This window comes from Corvus moneduloides, chromosome 8 (assembly GCF_009650955.1).
Source record: "Corvus moneduloides isolate bCorMon1 chromosome 8, bCorMon1.pri, whole genome shotgun sequence".
NCBI classification, from domain to species: Eukaryota; Metazoa; Chordata; class Aves; order Passeriformes; family Corvidae; genus Corvus; species Corvus moneduloides.
In genome coordinates, this window is record NC_045483.1 from 34,041,193 (window position 1) to 34,061,348 (window position 20,156).

Consider the following 20,156-nt stretch of genomic DNA (forward strand, 5'->3'; position numbering starts at 1 on the left):
GCTGCCATAGGCAGGGAGGCATCAAAGGAAGGCAGGTGCTCCAGGAACGTCCTCCTCGGGCAGGTAGGGAGGCAAGGGGACCCCTCTTGCCCCCTTCATTGTTTTGGGTAGCAAAACGTGAGGGTTTAGTGTTATCCTGGGATTTAAATCCTCACTTGCCTCATTGCTGCTGATGCCCCCAAAAATCTGCCTTTCCTCTGCTGGCACGTGGCATCCCTGGGCTGATGCTGGTGCCACAAATAGCCCCATCGACACTTCCCAGCTCCCAAAATACCCCTTTGCCTAATCCCCTGCCCTGGGAGACACTTGATCCAGCCTCGCTGGAAGCTTCTGCACTTTTCAGGGAGCTGCCAAACCCCGGGGACCTTGAGACACCCCCAAATTGCTCATGGAAAGGCCATTTTGCTATGAATTAAAGCAAAGCTTCGCCTTCATAGCTGTGACTGGGGTGTTCCCGGGGCACATGGTCCCACGTGGAAGGTTTTGCTGGGCACACGAGAGGCTGTGCCATCGCTCTGTGTTGGCTTTGGGCAGTTTCAGTCATTGTTTTTGTTTTGTTTTCTTGGCATGATAATTTATAAAAAATAATTTATAAAAAATGGGATGTGAAGCCCCTCGCCTTCCCTGGGAGTGGCTGGTGTAGGACGAGGGGGGATCACGCTGCTGCTGGCAGCACAGGAGCAGGGCCACCCCCTTAGGAGCTCGATATTTGAAAATCCACGTATTTATGGAGCTATAAATACCACTCCCAGACTCAGGATGCCTCAGCAGGGCTGAGGGCAGAGCCCCAGCTGAGCCACCGGCGCTGCTGCCGTCACCGCGCCGTAAATCTCCGGCTGTGCCCTGGGATCGACGTGCTGCTTCCAGCCTGGGCTGGCACTGCTTCCACGCTGGCCAAGGAACTTCGGGTTTGGAGCTCCCTTTCTACCCCTCTCAGTGTCTCCAGGGGTGGTTTTGTGCTGGATGACCCCACAGGGGAGGCTGCTCACATGAAGGGAGGATGCTCTGGCACGTGACCCTTTGAGAAATGCTCCAGACCCCAGACTTTTAAGGGGAAACCCCCCTCTCTTTGCAGAATGTGGGTGTTGTAAAGGTGCATTTCCCACTATGCCAGCCTAGCACTGCTTGTTGTCTTGACTGCTCCAAGGTGGTATTTACACCAGTGAGCAATCTCTGCTCCCAACACTCTGGTTATGGGGCATTCGTGTCAAAAGCAAGGTTTTTATGGTGAAAATTCTCATCAAAAAGTTTGGCCACAGAGGAATTTAAAAAAAGAAAAGAAATGGTTTTTCAGGTTGATTTTATCCCCCCACACCTTCCACAGGCTTCTTGTTTGCCAAGCAGCTTAATTATCCTTGAGTGAAAGCCTCTTCCCCGAGGCCTCTAATTGCAGGTTTGGGTAATTGGCCTCAGTGTTGCAGAGTGTGTTTGGGGCTGGGGTGTGCTCCCCCCGGCACGTGTGACCCTCCTCCTCCTGTCCCTCAGTCCCAGTCTGAGCCCGTTCTCCTGGGTTTCTGCCCACCTTTCCCGCCGTGGCAGGAGCAGCAGCCCCTCGCTGGGGTGCTGGGGTGCCCCTCCCTGGGTATGAGCAGGCTCAGGGGCCTGACTCAGCCCCCCTGAGTCACAGCCCCGTGGCTCCCCTTAGGAGTGGGCGCAGCGGGATTCCCCACCATTCCCAAAACATCCAGCTCCCACCGCAGGGGCTGCCCTGACAGGGAAAGGCTTCCCAAGGGTGCCAGCAGGGAATTTCAAACCAGTGGTTGCATCATCCCTCCCCCAGCAGAAGTGACGACAGAGAGACGGTGGGTTATCAATCAAGACGAGTTTTATTAGAAAAGTAAAAAACCACCCGACACGATTGCATAGGAATTCTCGCACTTGAACATCAAGTGTATGAGTGTAAACTGTAACCAACGAAGTGCCCCCAGCGTGTCAGGGCCAGGGGTCCTGCCCTCCGGCCCTGCGGCACCTCACGCGCCCCTCTCCCACCACTCTCGTGATCAAAGACACAATTCCAGACCTCTGCCAGCGCTGGGGTTTGCCTTTGATCCAGACCCCTCGGCGGTCACTCACTCCCACACTCCCCCTCCCCCTGAGACCCCATTGATTACAATCCTCGTTACAAAAGTCCCCCATGATTGATCAGCCATCAGGAGACCAGCACCCCTCCAGCAGCCCCGCTGCCGCCTCCGGGAGCACGGTCGCCGGGATCGTCCCACAATCATCGACGGCGCGAAGGGACCTCGGCCTGAGTGCCGGCTGCTCCACGCCAGGGATGTCCCGGCACGGGCAGGCCCCCACGGGGATCTCAGCCTGCCCAAACTACTTCCACCTACAGCCCTACTCCAGCCTAACCTAAACTACAGCAGCTGCCTGGAGCCGCCACGCTCTGCCCGGCTCTTCCAAAGCACTTGGGAAGTGGCTCCTGCGGCCCGGCCCATCAGCACTCCTCGATGAGCAGCTGCTCGGAGCTGTACAGCTTCTTCTTGATCACCCTGAAGCCCGTGCTCAGCTTCAGCGGCGCGAAGGCCGGCCCCGAGGCGAAGAGTCCCTGGATCTTGGGCCAGAGGCGGGAGTCCAGCCGGAGCACCAGGGTGAGCTGGAAGGTGGGCACCACGGCGGGGTCGGCGGCGATGTGCCCCACGTCGTGGCAGGCCTTGCCGTGCTCCACGCACAGGTCGAGGAGGGCCCCACGCAGCCCGCAGGGTTCGCTGCACGCCAGGCGCAGCAACTCCGTCCGCACCTGCTCCTGGAGCTGGGCCGGCATCAGGAGCCGGGAGCAGCGCTTGGCGCCCAGTGGGGCCCGGCCCAGCGTGGCCTGCACCACGTCCATCAGATTGGCGCACAGCAGCTCATCCTCGGGGTCGTGCAGCAGCTCCAGGTCCATGTCCGGCAGGGAGACCCCCTCGGCGTACTCGGCATCTGCGGAGGGAACAGAGGCAGGTCAGCACCGGGGCAAGGGTGGGCTGGGGGTCCCATGGGTGTGGGAGACACCGATCCCAGGGGTTTAGGGATGCAACAGGGATGTGCTGGGGGGCTCATGGTTCTGGGACACCGATCCAAGCTTTTTGGGGGTGTTAACAGGAGCTTGGCACAGCACAACCACCCCCTCCACCCAGGGACCCTCATCAATCCTCCAGCCCTTCAGGGACCCACACTCACCTCCCTCCGAGCCGGAGGCGCTGCCCAGCGACTCGCAGTCGGAGGTCTCCAGGCGGCCCCGCTCGCCGCCGGCCAGCCGCTCCCACAGCCCGGGCATGGATATGGATGCGGATGCACGGAAACGACCCCGGCCCCGGCTCCGCCGCTGCTCTGCCCACCCTGCCCGCGCCCCGCCCTTATATAGGGGCGGCACGGTGGGCCACGCCCCCTCCCCACGTCCGCCAATGGCAGCGCGGGGCACGTCCGCGGCGTCTCTCCTGCCCGGCGACAGCGGGGAGGCCGCGCCCCTCCCCGCAGGCCACGCCCGCTGGCCCCGGCGCTGCCCCGGGCCCTGCAAACGGGAGCCGCGGTTGCGTCAGGGCCCGGCCGGGGCTCCTGGGGCTCCCCCGGCCCCTGACCCCCCCTCCCCCTGGGCCCGGAGAGCCCCCGCACCCCTAGGGCCAGCCCGTGGCTCGGACACACGCATCACGTTCCGGTGGGGAAGGGGGCACCCGCCGTGTCCCCGGGGTCCCCGAGCCCTCCCTGGGCTGGGAAACCAGCGAGGGTTTCCCTATGGGTTAGGTCTTAATCGGCCTCGTCTTCCAGGGGCTGTGTGCGTGGTGGCACCGGCACGGCCGGGCCCTGCTGCCCCGGCACGGGCTGAGCCCTGCGGCGGGGACAGGCCACACCGGGAGCCCACGCGCGAGCCCGCTGCCCACCCGCTGGCCTCGTCCCGCTTCCCCAAGGCAGGAGGGGATGGTGGAGTGAGACTTGCTGAAGATCAGGCTGGGCGGGGGCAGGGCACGGCCAGGCTGGGGGCTGGGGGCTGTGGGATGGAGCTTTGCTCCATCCGTGCCAGGCTGGCGGTAACCCCCATCTGCCTTCCCGGGTGTCTCCCGAACCGGGCACGGGCCAGCCCCGCGCCCTCCGCCCTGGCCGCGCGTCCCCCGCAGCCGCGGGTCCTGCGGGCCGGCCCCCGTACGTGACCTTTCCAAAGCCAGGCCCTGAGGAGCGCAAGGAGCCGAACTGGAGATAAAGGGCTTTGTTTGTCCTCCCGCTGCGCTGCCTGCGGCTTTATCGGAGGGGCTGAGCACACTCTGAAGTCACCCCGGGACCTATCTTGGGTCCTGTCCTTCCCTAGCCGAGATTGATAAGAGCCCGGCGACGGTGGAGAGCACACGGCGGCCAGGAGTGAGGGGCGTAGGTCCCCCACCCACTGCCTGTGACCTCCCACCCAAAGGGTGCAGAGGGTCTGGGCACCCCACCAGTAGCTGTAGCTGCTTTCTAGGGGTCAAAGCTTGAATCCATCAGCATTTTGGGCATGGAAGTCCAGGCTGGGGGAGTGGGTAGCATCCCAGGGAGCAGAGGAGATGCATGGGGAGTTGGGAACAAGTCCTGGCTTGCGCCTGCAGCTTGCAGAACTACTCCTCTGCTTTTTGGGACAAAAAAATGAACAACCCCCAACCCCAGCTGTTAAAAATACACCTCAATATTTGCACACTCGTGCTTGAAAACAGCTGGATGGTGCTTGGGATCCTGTTTTTCACCAAATGTACCTCGTGGGTTCTTTCTCCCCACAGCCACCTTGGTACAAATGTCGGCTGGGCGAGGCTGAAAATAGATGAGGATCTGCTGGTTTTAGGGGGTCAAAGCAGGGGGAAAGCAGCAAATAAACAAAAAAAGAGGTAAAGGACCACAGGGAAGGCGCCTTGCTAAAAATACGCTGGAATTCTGGAGCCAAGCATAAATATTTTTCTTTCTTTGCCATAACATCTCCTGGTAGGCAGCGGAGCAAGCAGCTCTGGTGTGATGGCAAGTTTTAAAGGGAAATGTAATTTTTGATCCCTGCAATAAAATAATCCAGCTGGGAGGGGAGGCAATGTGGGGCTGGCAGCTCCTTCTGCTTCCCAAAAGAAGCTGAGATCCAGGCTGCTCCTCTGCAGCAGGGCCTCTAGGAATGGTTTTGGGCCGGAAAGTAAAGTTTTAGCTACAGTGTTGGCAATCCCTGCACTTCCCCTCCCCTGGTCCTGCTGCTGGCAGTAAACCCAGCGTGGTTTCTGTGGACAAGCAGCGTGTCTTTCCCCCTGACCTGCTGTCCTTTCTGGGAGAGCAGAGAGAGATTGAGGCTTTCTGGACAGTCTGTTCCCAGCCAGCTGTGCCTGTCCCCTTCTGTGATGAGATTTAGTTGATCGTTCTGATTTCCAGCCTGGCTTTGCAAAGGGTTAAGCAGGAGCCGGGGGGAGCGGCTGGCATTGGGGAGGGTCCTTGGCTGGGCCCCTGCCCGGGATGTGCTGAGCTCAGCGCTTTTGCAGGCTGCAGGGGGAGGGGGCTGGGAAGAAGGAGGAGGAGGAAGAGGAGGAGGAAAGGAGGAGATGTGCTGAGGGGCTCAGTGAGTGCCCTGGCTCACGTCGGGTGCAAACTGTGCCCCCTGTGCGGTGGGGGGCAAATTCCTGCCCCATGGGCTGCTGCTATGGAGGAGTCCCTGGCTTTGTGTTTTTTCCAGCAGCTCTGTGGCCCAAGAAGTTGCTTTTAGGTAAATTTACACACTGTTTTGGCACACTGGGTTGGCACAGACACCGGTGGGATCCTCTGTGTCCAAGTAACAAAGGGGCTGAGGCCATGGTTTTTACTGAGCCCCTTAAGTGCCTGGTGGGGTGGGTGTCCCTCACACTGGGTCCCTGGTTGTGGCAGGGGGTGACGGGCACATGAGGGGTGACCCTGCGTCCTCCGAGCCCGTGGCCAGCTCTGACAGGTGAGCTTTGGCTGCGTGGGACGCGGTGGCAGGTCCCGGCGTGCTGCTGGCCGGGCAGGTCTGTGCCACAGCTAAACCTTCCGGGCTCATCTCTCGCCCCTGGGACAAGCAGCTGCAGGAGCCGGGCGGAGAAACAAGGAACGTGCATCCAGGAGGGCGGTGGACAGGTTTTGGCAGCTGAGATGCCGAGTGCCAGCCTGAGTGCTGGGTCGGCACTGTGTCGTTCGCAGGGTGTGGGCCGTGAAACTCATCTCCCCTTGGGTGCTTTTGGGGGAGAAGATGGGAGAGGGTGTTTCTGGGGGTACTGCCCCACACTGCTGCATCCTTGATGTTGGGAGAGGCCCTCCCTGGCGGGCAGCCTGCCCGGGCAGCGAGGCGAGCGCGTGCCTTGGCGCCGTGGCCGGCGTTGGGGCCGTGGCCAGCGGCGAGAGGAGCCGGGGAGGGGAGGTGTGAGCGGGGCTTGTGCCGGTACATAACGTTCTGCTGCAAGCACCCACAGGAAAGCCAACCAGCAGCCCTGAACGAGGCTCTTTGTTCGGCTCTTTTTCTATTTTCCCTCCCCTCCCCGCATCAACTTTTTCTGGCAGCTGCCGGGCTCCCTCCCCCCTGTGCTCCGCGCCCAGCTGCAGCCTCCGAACGGCCCCCGAGCTCCTGAGACCCCCGGGCAGAGGGGGCAACGGGGCTTCCAAACCCCAAGGAGAAATATCCACTGCCGACGCAGCCCCACTGATCTGCAAAGCAGGAAATAGGTTGGCTTGGGAATTTCCAGCTGCCAGGGAAAACCTGGGTTTGGAGGAGGGGGAGCATGGAGGGTTTTTGCCCATACAGATCCCTCCAGTTCTCCCTGCCTTACATAAAGTGTTTACTGAGAGGGAGGAGGGAACGGCCAACAACATGTTTTTGCATTCGTAGTACTGTACAGGGTGAACTTTTCACTTCCTCTCAATGGCTCTCACACATGTGTCTATTTTGGTGCTGGGCACACATACAAACACACCATGTACAGCACAGAGCTGGGGACGTTCCCTGCTCCTGCTCTGTCCCAGCACAAGAAACCGCTGGAAAACAAGGAATGGGAGGAGGGCGAGGTGGATCAGCCCTGCCATGTTTTGGATCTGGACAGGGAAGTCTGGGCAATGCTTGGGCATTGCATCCCGTGGGCAGAGCTGCAGGCGCCAAGCCCCTGGCATCCCAAGAGGGCTGGCAGGGTGGAAAAGTTTCCCAAGTTGAGCAGCAAAAAAGAAAAGCTCTTTCTGTGCCCGACTGTGCTGGGTCAGCGAGTAGGGGGGACCGGGTGTGAGCGAGGGGGATTGGGGGATCTGCTGCTCCGTTGCTAAACCCCACAATGATATGGGGTGAGGATTTCTGGCAGGTTTGGCCAAGGTAGATTTAGGTGGCTGGAGTAAGCAGGATTAAAAATAGATGCCACCAAGCAAACAAAAAAGTGGAGGGTTGAAGCGCTCCCTTCTTTCCCAAGCAAGCCCATCTGGGATGGAGTTTGAATCCCGCCTGCCGTCACGTTTAGAGCGCTCCTGGCCGCGGAGCCGCTGACTGTGCAGGAGGCCCCCGCAGAGCGGGGCCTGGCAGCTCTCCAAGGCTGGGGAGGAGGTTTTCCGGGCTGGGGCCGGGGCCGGGGCCGGGGTGGCCAGCGTGGGACACGTCTCAGCTGAGCTGCAGCCCTACGTGAGAACGCCCCTGCCCCGCTCCAGCAGGCGTGCGGTGAATTTCCACGGAGCTGGAATTGCGGCTTCATGTGCAGATCGGGCAGCGTGGGGCTCTGGATTGCCCAAAGCTGACTCTGGTACTGGAACTAATTTATTAACAGCAACAAACACAGAAGGTGGCTGTATACTTCTCCCCCTTAGTTTTAGCTAATTGCTGGTGATCTAAAATGGGAATGGATTCCAGTTAATCTGTTTCAATCCAGATGTGGCTGGGCTGAAATAGGGAGTAAAAAATACAATCATCTCGTAAGTAAGATGTTGAAAATTGAAAAATTAGGCATCTGGAACAGTAAATCAAATAATTGCTTGCATACGGTGCTGCTCCTACCCCCTGCTGGCCAGCAGAGCTGTGGGGCCAAGGCTCTCATCCATGGAAAATCAACATGTTGAAATGGTTACGCCAGAACATGGAAATCCAGTTCCCTCCAAGAACAGAAGTGAAGTACAACCGAAAAACAAGATGATTAAAATGGACGGTTTTAAACCAGGTTCTTCTCCTCTGGCTGAGTTAAACCAGGATTAAAATCTGACTTAAATCAAGGCACTTTTGAGCATAGTTTGGTTCCTCTCATATTGAACTTCAGTCTACCACTGTGACAGTCGAGCTGCCTCTGAGCTTCGCTAAACCTCCTTTACTCCCAAACAGCTGATTGTTTCCCTCATCAGACCAGATAAAGAGTTTCAAAGACACAGTTATTTTATTGTTACAGGGAAATCTAATACAGAACAAAGAGGACAAAGTTTCAGGGTATTAAAGATAGAGCAGAGTCCTGCCAGCACTACCAGAGCAATGGAGATGAAGAGGGAACAGCCTGGGCAAGGCCTGAGGCACTGCTGGAGGAGGTGGCATCGCCTGGCCCCTCACCCGCTGCCGGGCCAGTTCGTGTCCATTCCCCAGAAGGACGGCTGGGGCTGAGGAGTGTTCCTGGCATTTGCTCCAGAGGGTTTCCCCGCTCGCCCAGCGCTCCGGCCGCGCTCCAGCAGGAGCCCAGCCCGAGTTACAGGGTCGCCCTCCCCGCAGCCACACTGTCCGTGTGCCCTCCTCTGTAAACGATACGGAGATTCTCCAAGGGCTGTACAGCTGATCCTGCCTTCTAACTTACAGAAACCAAGCCCTGCCAGCCTGTAAGGACCTACAGAATCCCGTCATTTCCGTTTATTGGCAGCTTTACGGGGGGATCCCCTCTCAAAAAAACCCCAAAGCCCCATCCTGCCGATGCAGCTGTCAGCATCTGATAAATGGGGGGTGTTTTGAAGCCAGGCCAGGGAATGCTTTTCTTCTGCTCCGTGACAGCAGTGATCCAGACACGCTCAGCCCGAGGAGGGAGTGAATCCCAGGAGCTGCTCTATTGGCTTGTACCTCCACTCATCTGCCTCCAGCTCTTCCACCAGACCGGCAAGTTTTTCCATCCTTGTGACTTGTTGATCTGTGAGGAGTTCAAAGGTAACTGTGGTTTGCAGTGGCAGCGCAATTAAACCTTCCAATTAGATGCAAATTCCCAGCTGTCAGTGGGGAGCAGGGCAGAATAAAACCCACGGAGCTCATCTGAATCCAAACCCACTCCGTGCAAACAGTGAAGAGAAAGCAGGGACAGGCTTTTCTGCCCCAGTGTGTGTTTACCCATCCCTGCCCGTGCCATGTACGTTCAAGTCCTAACAGGGAAACATCAGGCCCATTAATGTATGGGGGTGAAAACAGGATGAAGCTCATTTCATAAAGCATAAATATTTATAGTGCAGAAGAACAGAGAAGTTCAGAGAGGGCTTGGTCAGCCCACGGTGGAGCTGGGTGCAGCAGGAGGAACTGTGCTTTTAATGAAGGTCCTCAGAGGAGGACCTGGGTGAGTGTGGCAGAAAGGCTCTGCAACCAGAGCTTGCTAACGAGAGGAAGGTCCTGGAGATCCCCCAGACAACATCTTCCTCTCAGGTTTACTTTTAACCAGTTGTATGTTGGGCACACAGGGTCCATTTTCACTTAAATGAGCTGCAGTGGTGCAGAGATGGGAATACCCCTTCTCCCAGCTCTGCTGGAAGTCTAACAGTGCTGTAAACTCACTGCAGCCTCTTGGAGAAAGCAAGAGGCGTAACATAAACTGTGTGTGATTTATGCTGACTGCAGCAGTGGGTGCTTTTAAGAGGGACTGTTCTCACTCCACCTCCTGCACCCTTTTGGGAACTGTCAAACAAACAAGCCAAAAAATGATGACCTCGATCTTTTTTTTTAAGCCCTTCGCCTTTCTTACAGGGAGAGAACCGGGAGGTGCTCCGCAGTTCCAAAGGCTGGTGTCTATCAGGGTGCCGGGTTGTGTGGCAGCCCCTGGTAGCTGCAGCCACAGCAGAGCTGTGGGAACAATGGCTCTGAAGTTCAGCCTTGCTTTCTGCAGACATACAGGATCACAGCCTTGCAAACTGGTGCACTCCCCCACAACCGGAGGAGGACAGGAAACCTCTCCACTCTGAGACAACAGGTGGAAGTACCATTCTGGCTGACAAGAGGCGGGGACCAGAAAGGATGTGACCCTCAAGCAGCAGACAGGAGCTGCTGCTGGGCTCTGTGAGAACTGAAGCTGTGATGCAGCCAAGCCCATCACTGGGTCACAGGCACCTGGGCGAGGGCAAAGGGCCCAGCAGGGAGGCAGAGGTTCAAACAGGACATCAGGCTGCTCCCTGGGGAGGCAGAGAGTGGAGTCACGCCACGCCACGCCACGCCACGCCACGCCACGCCACGCCACGCCACGCGTGGCTGCCTCTTGAGTGCCTCTGGAAGCCTCACTTGACCCTGCCAGTGCCACAAGAGAAACAAAGGTGGAATGGAGCGTCTCTTTGCCCCAGGCCAGAGAGACAATCAGCGCTGGGCCGAGATCAGAGCGTGGGCGTTTCCTGCCCAGAACCTCCTCCTCCGGCCTCACCTCGCGGTGCCACACTGCCACGGAAAAACAAGCTTCGGAAGGCACAGCCGGTTCCCACCCAGCCTCTCTGGGCTCCCGGTGCTTTGCATAGGGCTTGCAAAAGGACTCAGTGCTGGCCTGACTTAGCGTTCACTCTGCTTTCTTGTGGTTGGCACCCGAGAGCAGGTCAGGCTTTGCCCCCGCCGCCTTCCCCGAGTGACGCGCGGCCGGCGCTCGGTGCTTACCATGCTTCACTTGCTTTAATGTTGATGCAACCTGAAAGCTGAACACAGACTCGCAGAGGAACCTCTCAGAGCCATCTGTAAACAGAAAAAGGAGATGGTTGAAACCCAGAGTTTAAGGCTGAGCAGCCCTCAGTGTCCCTGACCTCCTATTTTTATGTTAGAGGTGTGGGTTCCCCCTTGCGTCGTTCCGACACTTTTCCCTGCGCTGAGCACAGCCCCTGTGACCCCGCACAGGGCTTTGGTTGGCAGTGGTGCTACCTGGGAAGACATCCTGGCTGGAATTCTGTAACATCCCCTCTGACAAGCAATTTTAGTCCATTTTAAATAGAAGTTAAGCTAAGGAGAAGCCAGGTAATGTTACAGCAATCTCTGATTCCCTCAGGGCTCCGATGCTTGTGTCCTTAGAATGCTTTAGGATTTCCCACAGGCTCAGACCATAACCCTACATAAAGAATTTCAAACAATGTGTATCTTGCCATCCAAGTCCAGTAATTGATCACACAAATGACTCAGAAATACAGCAATCTGGAAAACATAGCTAATCGTGTGCCAAGCACTGCATAGTTTATACTGCTTCCTTCTAAAAAACCCCAAAATACCTACGGTTTTATTTAGAAACAAGTGAGATCGTTAAAGTAGCAACAAAAATCAGTCAGTCAGTGGGGGTATTTGAAGAGGAAACTGCAGCCTCTCCACTGGCAGCTGCCTGATGAAAGAATGGGTGTAACACCTTTTGTGTCAGAAACTAAAAAGCCAACCTAGTGCTTCCTGCAACAGGGACAGCGTTTGGTTGTTGCTGCCACCCAGAGCAGGTGAACTGCTGTGTTCCTCCTGGTAAAGAGGTCAGCCCAAAGCACAATCCATTCAAAGCTCTGTGCCAGAACAATGTAGAGAGCAGTTTCAAAGACAGAACTCTGGAAAAATCTAATCCAAAGATGAACCCCAGGGAAGAGATGGAGTTTCACCATGCTCAGAGGTTCCTTGCGCAAGTGCTGCCCCAAATATATCCTGGAGACATCAGGAAGGATTTTTTCATGGAAAACATTGGAAGGGGCTGTCCAGGTAGTCACTGGTGGAGTCACTGTCCCTGGGGGTGTCCAAGGAACAACTGGATTTGGCATTCAGTGCTCTCGTGGTGCTGACGAGGTGGGGATCGGTCACAGGTTGGACTCAATGGTCTTGGAGGCCTTTTCCAACCTAAATGTTGGATTCTCTCCTCTGACTCCCTGTCTGTCCTGCAGAGTGGCTCTCAGGAGGAACAGCTGCCTGTCTATTTGGTAACATGAAGTGCTTCATTATTTTAATTTGTTTTGAAGGCTCGTTAAGTTCTGTGAGCAAACCTTTAGTCATAATTACTTCCATAGCCTGGCATATGGGCTCTAATGTGTAATAAAAACAACCCTTCAGCGGCGCAGCCATCAGTTCCCAGCTGCCCTGTGCTGCCACAGGGACACTCCAGCCTCGGTCCCAGCCATCCCACGGTGACAAGGGAAGTTCAAGGGGAGCAGACAGAGAGACCCTGGTTTAACCCTGCCACCCGGAGGACCTGCCCTTCCTCCCTCACCCAGAGCTGCGACAAAGTCGGTGGCAGGGCTTGGGCACCCAGATGCGAGCAGGCAGGAAGACAAGCTGCCTCCTGGACTAACCCGGTCAAATCCAACCCAAACCAAGAAAATTACTACTTCTGCCAAGAAAAATACTCCTGTCTCAGCTATCTCCGCAGTAATCCCTGCCAGACATCAAAGGATTAGCTAACAATGAGCAATTAACACCGTCATGTTCCCTTTCAGGGAGATGCTTCCCGGTCTGAAGTATTGTCATGGAGCTAAAAAGCAGGTGACTGCCAGAAAAATCACTTCCTCATGAACAACTGGTGGGAAAGCTGGGACCAAGCAAGCCCTGGTGCTTCCTTTCTACCTCCAGCTTTTGCCAGTAGGGTGCCAAGTTCAGCAACTTGGGGGAGGAGCAGGGAAGGAGAAGGGCAGGAGCAATCACCTTCCAGCATCTCCCCGGCTCCTTTGGGATAAGTGAAGAGGGCTTTCCGGGGCGGCGCCAGGTCCGAAACGCTGAACCCCGACCCTGTCACAGAGCTGCCACTGACTCCGCCGGCGGAGGAGGACGAGGAGGAGGCTGCCATTGCACCCCGGCCCAGCCTGGGAGGACAAAGAGCAGAGCCTGAGTTAGGAAGGGCGTCTCGGAGTTCCCCGGGGCGCAGAGCCAGCGGCCACACGTCTCCGAGGATGGAGCCGCCTCCGCTGCCTCAGAGCGTCCAGGCTGCCTTGTGTGTGTGGGAGAGCTGCCTGTGCCCACTGCGGGGATGGGCACAGAGCTGTCACACCCTGAAATTGAAGGTAACCCCCGCTCCTACCCCTCGGAATTCCCCTGGGAATTCATCCAGGGCGTGCACAAAAATAACGAGGTACAGGTTGCTGGCCTGAATTCACCGGCCTTTAGCTGCCTTGGCACTTGTCCTGCTCCCCAGGGTCATAAAAAGGCAGGGTTTCTTTTTTCCCCACTTGTTTCCAGGAGCACAAACACAGAAGTCCTGCTGCCTCATAAAACCTGGAAGGCTGCGGGACTGCCAGTTCCAGCGCCGCATCCTGCACGGAGCCACGCCGTGCCTAACTTGCAGCAGCTGCTTTCTGCATCACTCCAGACATGCTTTTGCCTTTAAAACACCGTATTTGACTTAAACTGGCAATACCTGAGGATCCATCTGCCTGTGCAGCACAATTCCAGCTGCCTCTTGCACCGTCTCTTCTCAGCCTTGTTTTTAAGAGGTACTGGCTGTATGTTTGTCACGACATGGGACTTAAAATTCATCATGTGCCTCTCTGATAGTAAAAAAGGTGTCACTTGGCACTTATCAGTGACAGCACTTGCTGCTCCTCCAAATACTTATAAGCACTTCCAAATTATCCTGCCCATTTCATTCATTTCTGTTATCGTATTTAGTGCACTTCTGCAGGCTCTATAGGGCACACAGACAGTGCCCTTGGAAAGCACCAGAGGATTTTGTGGAGAAAATGGGGTTTTAAGACCTTAAAGCTCATCTCATTCCACCCCCTGCCATGGGCAGGAACACCTTCCACTATCCCAGCTTGATTCAAGCCCCATTCAACCTGGCCTTGGACACTTCCAGGGATGAGACAGCCACAGCTTCTCTGGAAAACCTGTGCCAGGGGCTCACAGGGAATAATTTCTTCCTAATATGCCCTCTAGCCGTTCCCTTTGTCCTGTTCCTCCATCCCTTGTAAGTAAGTTTCTCCAGGAGTGCTCAAGGTTGTTTTAATTTACTGTGTGTAATACAGGACACAGCAGCTCACAGGAGCCTAGGGGCTTACGGGCCGTGAAGAAAAACGCCTGCATAAAACAAATTTTTATTTTTGCTATGCTACACCCTGCAACACCTCCCTCAGCAAAACCTCAGGTGCAGCTCCCCACTCGCAAGGGAGGTGTGACGACGGTTTGCGCTGAAACTCTGCCAGCCAGGGCTCGCAGACCCGACACATTCCTAAGTGTGGCTGCAGGGGGTTTATTTTAAACAAACACAGAGGAGAGGAGGCGGCGGGTCAGGGCGCTGCCTGGGCCTGTTACAGCAACCTCCAGCCAACGCCTCAGGCGCCTCAGGAGCCGCCATCTTGGCGGGGGGGCCGAGCCCCATTGCCCGCGCGCCCGCCCCGGCGAGGCCACGCCCCCTCCGGCCACGCCTCCCCCGCCCTCCCGCCCATGGCCCCTCCGAGCCGCTTCCCGGTGAGTGCGGAGCCCGCGCGCCGCCGCAGCCTCCGCCCTCCCCGTTCGCTCATCCCATCGCCCTTCACCTTCCGGGCCGCCGGCGCCTCCCGCCGCCGCTGCCCGGTCCCGTCCCCAACCCTCTCTCCTTCACCTGGGCGCCCGGACGGCGGCTTGGTGCGGGTGGCGCGCGTGGCCGCGCGCGCGGTGCATGATGGGGCGGGCGCGTGCCACTTCCGGCGGGGCGCGTGAGGGGAGCGGGGCGGGGTGAGTGGGAAGGAAATGGCGGCGGGGGCGGCGGAGGGGACGGGGATGCTTTGCTGCTCCCTCTGCCTTCCCGCAGGGGTGTGAACGTAAAGCCGAGCGGTTCGGTTGCTTCACGATCCTCGGCGCCCCGGGAATTTAGGCGGTGCGGGCCCTGCAGGTGCCCCTGCCGCCCTCCCCGGGTGGCCCGGAGTTGGTTCTCGTGGGGCTGCCGGCGGCCCCTCTGGGTCCTCCCCTCAGGAGCCGAGTCCTGCCGTAAGGCTGCAGCCCCAGCTGCGTTGTACTTCCCGCTGTCGCTGCTCGCTTTTCAGAAGTCCTGTGTCAAGAAATTGTGACAACAATGTGTTAAAAACATAACCCCCCAAAAAGCCTGCGTGGAAACAAAAGCCCCAGCGAGTGATTTTTTCATGGCTTACTCGGTTTTTGTGCACAGTTTACCTCTGCACTTCCTCCCTTGAGCTACAGGAATTATTACTTTTATTTCAGTGTGTTTTTTATTTTTAGTGTAAGTTCAGGTGGTTGGGAGTCATTTCAGAAGGTGGGGCTTGAACTGAGGGGAGAAGTATTAACCCTCTGAACCTGATGTCACTCTGTGTAATATATCTAGTGTAAGATCTTAGTTACTTGAAAAGCAAGCTCTTAATTTTTTCCTGTTCAGTTGCAGTGGATGGGTAAACCGTCTGACAAAGGTGAATTTTTTGGTGGAAACTATATTTTCTGAGTAACAGATTCTGTTTTAAAATCGAGACAACCAATATTAAATTAACCACACCAGAGAACATAGAAATTCAAGTGCTGAAGATACAAAGTCTCTGACAGAACACTGCCAGCTCTTTGCCTTAGCACCATTAAATGTTCTCCACTCGAAACATTTTTAACTCGGTGCCAGCTAAAGCCCAAAGAAACAATGAAATGACACACTGGCTGAGGTTACAGTGAGCTTTAGCTGAAACCTGTGAGTTTTGGAGTTACATACCTTACACTGCTTACATTTCCTGTTTTCACTTGATTGTGATTTACGTACTTGTGGCTTCTCGTTAAATTACTCTTTGACTGAGACATGTAAGGTTTGAGGAGGTATTGCCTTCCTGAAGACTCTACACAGAGGAGCCTTTAGCTCAGGGAGGGGAGGTTTAGATTGGGTGTTAGAAAGGAATTGTTCCCCTGTGAGGATGGTGAAGCCCTGGCACAGGGTGCCCAGAGAAGCTGTGGCTGCCCCATCAGAGCAGCACTGCCTGGGATAGTGGAAGGCATCCCTGCTCATGGCAGGGAGCTGGAACAAGCTGAGCTTTAAGGTCCCTCCCAGTCCAGTCTGCAAGGAAACAGCAAAGTTTGCTTTTCCTTGGCCTGAGTTAGCAAAGCTGTCCTTGTCGTTGCAGTAGGAGGAGGAGCAGGATGGACGTGCTGCGGCCCCTCCTGATAAGGATTGGGGGGCGAGTGTACCGGAAAAATCTCGTCCAAGAGCAGGCCTTCCCACGCGAGGAGGAGGAGGACTTCTATGCAGGTAAGGAGGGATGCTCAGGAGGTGTAAACATCAACACTGGGGACCCAGGGAGCTCTCAGTGTCGTCTGTGATCTCTTCATGAGCACAGAGACCAGCCCGTGTGGTGGGCTGAGGTGTTCAAGAGGGAGAAAAAGGCTTGGCGCTGGTCCCTGATGATCCTGCTGCCCAAAGTGGAAGCAATCCCAGTTACCCCAAATGGGTTGGCTGACTGTGCTGCTGACTGTTGGGTTTGCTTGCTGATTGTGGAAGGTCTCTGGGAAAAGGGAAAAGCAGATTGGCTCTGTAGATCCGTTTTTCCCAGATTTCTTTCTTTCCCTTAGCATGATTATTTGCAGATGTGGTAGGTATGGAAGCTGCTTGCTAAAGACCCTCTGTCCTTGCAATGTTTGTGCCTTTAAGAACTGGCCTTCTACAGTGCAGCTTTTGGAAGGTGTTACCTATTTTGGGGACAAAATTCTTCCTGTCCTGGTGTGTTTTACTTTGCCTTTCTGCCTGTATGTTTGTTGTAGCCGTGTGTGAGTTGTTGTGGGCACAGAAAAGCTCCAGTGTTACTTTTCAAATGGGAATATGGCAGTCGTGTCCTGTTTCTCCTCCCACCTTGCCTTTCAGTGGGTTGCACTAAGCTTTAACAAGGTGTTCTCCATCCAAATTCATCCCTGTTTGCGTTGGAAAGGGGATAGGAAGCATGGCTTCTTTCTGGATGTTCTGTTTGATCCGTGCATGACTGAATGGCCCGTGGATGAAAGCTGCATCTATTCCTCTGAGGCTGTTTCTAAATCACTGGCCTGAACCCTTGGACCAAAACTATCCTCACCTTTTATCCGTGTTCTCCTGCGACCTTAAATTTCTGCTTTGGCTGCCAGAAGGGACCATTCCCACTGTGTGGGAATTGCACAAACTCCAGCTGAGAAAAAACCTGGGCTGTAACTACCTGTTTCCTGCGCCTCCCAGCTGGCCGGATTTAGAAGCAGTCATTATGTGTTCTTGAGCTGGTAGTACGGTGATAAATAAAAAGCAGTTATCCACAGCAGAGAGGAGCCCGTTCTTTCCTTCATGTAACCTCGGGAGAAGGCTGGGAGGACACTGTTGTCCTACATAAAGCACTGCCAAACTTTGCAGAGGTTGTGCAGGGTCTGATGTGGTTTTCCTGGTAGGCCCCGGTGACTGTGCGGATGAACCCTGCGGTGCCTTTGTGGTGGAGGAGACTGAGCGAGGCTTCCAGTGCCGGGTGGAGGTTCCCAGCCCCTTATACAAGTGAGCCTGTGTGCCTTGGTTTATTTGATTTGCTGTCAGCTGGGGAAGAAGTTGAGCACAAAATATTTCGTTTTTGGGGTTGGGGTGAGCGCCAGATCTCTGGAATGTGTCCCGTGCTCCGGGTTTGAGTGTTCGGGAAGGGGAAATTGGCAATGCCTTTGTAGTGCAGCTGGGCCTCGCTTAACTCCTCACCATCCCCGTGGCAGGGATGGCAGGTGGTGCTTGCTGACTGGCAGGAGAGTCTTTGAGCATCTCTTCCCTTGAACATAAAAGCATCAGGGAGGGTGGGAGAAGGCAGGGGAGGAAGAACTGGAGTGAGCAGCCAGGCAGGGGGAGTTTGTGAAAGCTTTCAAAGAAAGCACACATGACTGGAATTGGCTATTGACTCCAGTCTCTTGTTTACTGGGAAACCTGTAGTGTTCAAAGCTCTCTCTAGTTATTTATGACAGTTTTATTAGTTGAATAGTTTTGCTGAAATACAGAGAAGGAAAAGTGGTCCATTGTGTATTTGGATGCTGGCAAATGACTACCTTAAGCAAAGCAAAGAGCAGAAAAAGAGTCCTTATTTCTTCCTCAGCTGGGATAATGGGAAAAGAGAGAATCCAGCTGATGAAGTGGCTGCTGGGCAGAGCTGTCATGGACCAGCTGACTTACTTTAACTTAAACCAGTTGTGAGCCACAGCTCAACATTGTCCCAGGCTGGACACGTGTGAAGTCCTGGGAATCACCTCTGTGCCTGGATGTGGTCCTGCACATGAAGCTGTGTGTGTGTGCATCCCTCCAGCACAGAGGGTCCGCGTCTGGACACATGTGATGGATGGAGTGTGGCTCAGTGTCACTGTGTGAGGGAAACCCTTGCACTTTATGCCTCCAGGTACATCATTGGGAAGAAAGGGGAAACCAAGAAGAGGCTAGAAGCAGAGACTCGAACCTCCATCAGCATTCCCAAGCCTGGAGTGGAAGGAGAAATTGGTGAGTAGAATACACATAAAATGGACGTGCTTTTATCTGCTCTTGCACAAACACAATTTAAGCAGGGAGAGGGTACAGGAGATGTTTTCCCTTTAATTTTTACTTCTGCACAGCACTGACTCACCTTTTGGCCCTGGGAAAGTCACTTCACTTTTCTTCTGAGTTTATTTCTATTGTCTATAAATCTTTATAAAACAGTGTCAGGGGGTTTTTTTGTTGTTTTTTTGAAAAAGTCTCCTCTGGGCCTTAAATGACTGGCTTGGGAACTTGGGTCCTGAATGTGTTGTATTTTTTTTAGTTTTGCTTTTAAAATAGTATTCCATCAATAAGAAACTGAAATAAGCATTCAGAGAAATGCCATGTTTATCTGTGTAGGAAATAAACATCAGCATGTGCTTTAATATGAGAAGGGTTTAGATTACATTCCTGACTTTCTGGTGCTGTCACTAGATCCCAACAGTGAGAGCAGGGCTTCTTGTAACATATGTTCCCTCTCATCACTTCCAGGGACTTAAAAAGAAAGGAGACATTGCTCATCAGGGCTGACCCGTGTGGGTTCTGCCAGAGTGGGTATTTGGAGGGTTCCTTAGGGCATGCTCCAGAGATTACTGGCACGGTGTGCAGTGCTGTTTGTGACAGAGCTATGAGGAGGAAGTGCTGGGAGGATCCCACTGTGATGCTACACAGGAACATGGTGGTGCTTCTCAAGGAGTGGGTCTTGACTTCTTCCCAAGAGCTGTGAAGGACTGTTAGGAAGGTTGAGAGATGCTGAAAGCACGTAATAATGGGGAGCCGAGGAAAGTCTTCTCCTTGCTGTTCTTTCCTGTCAAGCTCAAGTGTTCTCTGTGTGGTGCCTTGAAGTACATGCACAAATGGCACGGACCATCTTGATCCTTGATCGATTTCCTTGGCTTTTTCACTCGGACTGCCTATATGAAAACTTGAAATCATGCTCTAGGAATCTGAAGGGCCTCTGAATTGATGGGCTCTCAGTTACTGTATTTTTAGGCCCTCAGAGCTGGCTTTCCGGACGGCAGAGGGATGCTTTTGGTGGCATCATCCTGTCTTTGCAGAGGAAAGGACAGCTGTGTCAGGCATTTTAAGTCAAGCAGGGAGTCTGGCAGGTTTTTCAGTGCATGGTTGGGGGTTTTGATTTCTGCTGCTTCCTCAGGAGCCTGGGGCTAAAAGCAGAGAGCTCCAGGAAAGCAGAGAGGTGTTGCTATGTTTCCCTGCAGTGATCACTGGGCAGCACCGGAGTGGGGTCACCTCTGCCCGAACACGGATCGATGTGCTTCTGGACAGCTTCCGTAAGAAGCAGCCCTTCACACACTTCCTGTCCTTCGCTCTTAACCAGCCCGCCATCCAGCAGAGGTTCCTGCAGTTCAAGGAGGAGGTGCTGGAGAAGTGCTCAAAGGTAGGGATCCACGTCAGGATTAGAGTGCAGAGTGCTGTTTCATTTATTGAGAGAGCTCTTTGGCATTTTCCTTGAAGGCCTTATTCTTTTCTACTTCCTAGGAATGCATTTTTAACATGCCTTTTACTTAAGTTGGTGGATCTGCTGTGAATTTGTTGAATGCTTTTGTGAAATTTTCTGAAAAGTGGAATGGCTTGCTTAGTAAATTGTTAGTAGAGATTTTTCTAGATGGGAGGATATCTACCTTTCAAAAGAGGATTGGGCTT

General features: G+C 54.8%; 3 protein-coding genes across 10 annotated transcripts in view; 1 reads left to right on the forward strand and 2 right to left on the reverse strand.

The window, feature by feature from the left end:
- Positions 1–1,807: 1,807 nt before the first annotated feature.
- Positions 1,808–3,322, reverse strand: DDIT4 (DNA damage inducible transcript 4). Its single transcript, XM_032117006.1, has 2 exons — positions 3,163–3,322; positions 1,808–2,922 (listed from the first exon to the last, which is right to left on the reverse strand). Exons 1-2 carry the CDS (start codon positions 3,257–3,259, stop codon positions 2,441–2,443), a joined length of 579 nt encoding a protein of 192 aa, XP_031972897.1. The 5' UTR covers positions 3,260–3,322; the 3' UTR covers positions 1,808–2,440.
- A 4,969-nt stretch (positions 3,323–8,291) lies between these two features.
- Positions 8,292–14,719, reverse strand: ANAPC16 (anaphase promoting complex subunit 16). 2 transcript variants are annotated; one of them, XM_032117007.1, is made up of 4 exons: positions 14,637–14,719; positions 12,746–12,903; positions 10,751–10,825; positions 8,292–9,044 (listed from the first exon to the last, which is right to left on the reverse strand). In XM_032117007.1, the coding sequence occupies exons 1-4, from the start codon at positions 14,693–14,695 to the stop codon at positions 8,929–8,931; spliced, it is 408 nt and encodes a 135-aa protein (XP_031972898.1). In that variant the 5' UTR covers positions 14,696–14,719; the 3' UTR covers positions 8,292–8,928. The 2 variants fall into 2 exon arrangements, with proteins under 2 accessions (XP_031972898.1, XP_031972899.1); XM_032117008.1 differs by having other exon boundaries at positions 14,572–14,691.
- Positions 14,467–20,156, forward strand: part of ASCC1 (activating signal cointegrator 1 complex subunit 1) — a 35,418-nt gene continuing 29,728 nt past the window's right edge. For 5 of the 7 annotated variants that reach the window (XM_032116998.1, XM_032117002.1, XM_032117001.1 and 2 more), the window contains exons 1-5: positions 14,467–14,503; positions 16,126–16,250; positions 17,405–17,504; positions 18,379–18,476; positions 19,712–19,890. In XM_032116998.1, coding sequence (XP_031972889.1) covers positions 16,142–16,250; positions 17,405–17,504; positions 18,379–18,476; positions 19,712–19,890 — 486 coding nt within the window. In that variant the 5' untranslated portion in view covers positions 14,467–14,503; positions 16,126–16,141. Of the gene's footprint in view, positions 14,504–14,599; positions 14,660–14,801; positions 15,234–16,125; positions 16,251–17,404; positions 17,505–18,378; positions 18,477–19,711; positions 19,891–20,156 lie in introns of those variants that run through there. The other 2 variants (XM_032117000.1, XM_032116999.1) reach the window with 2 other exon arrangements.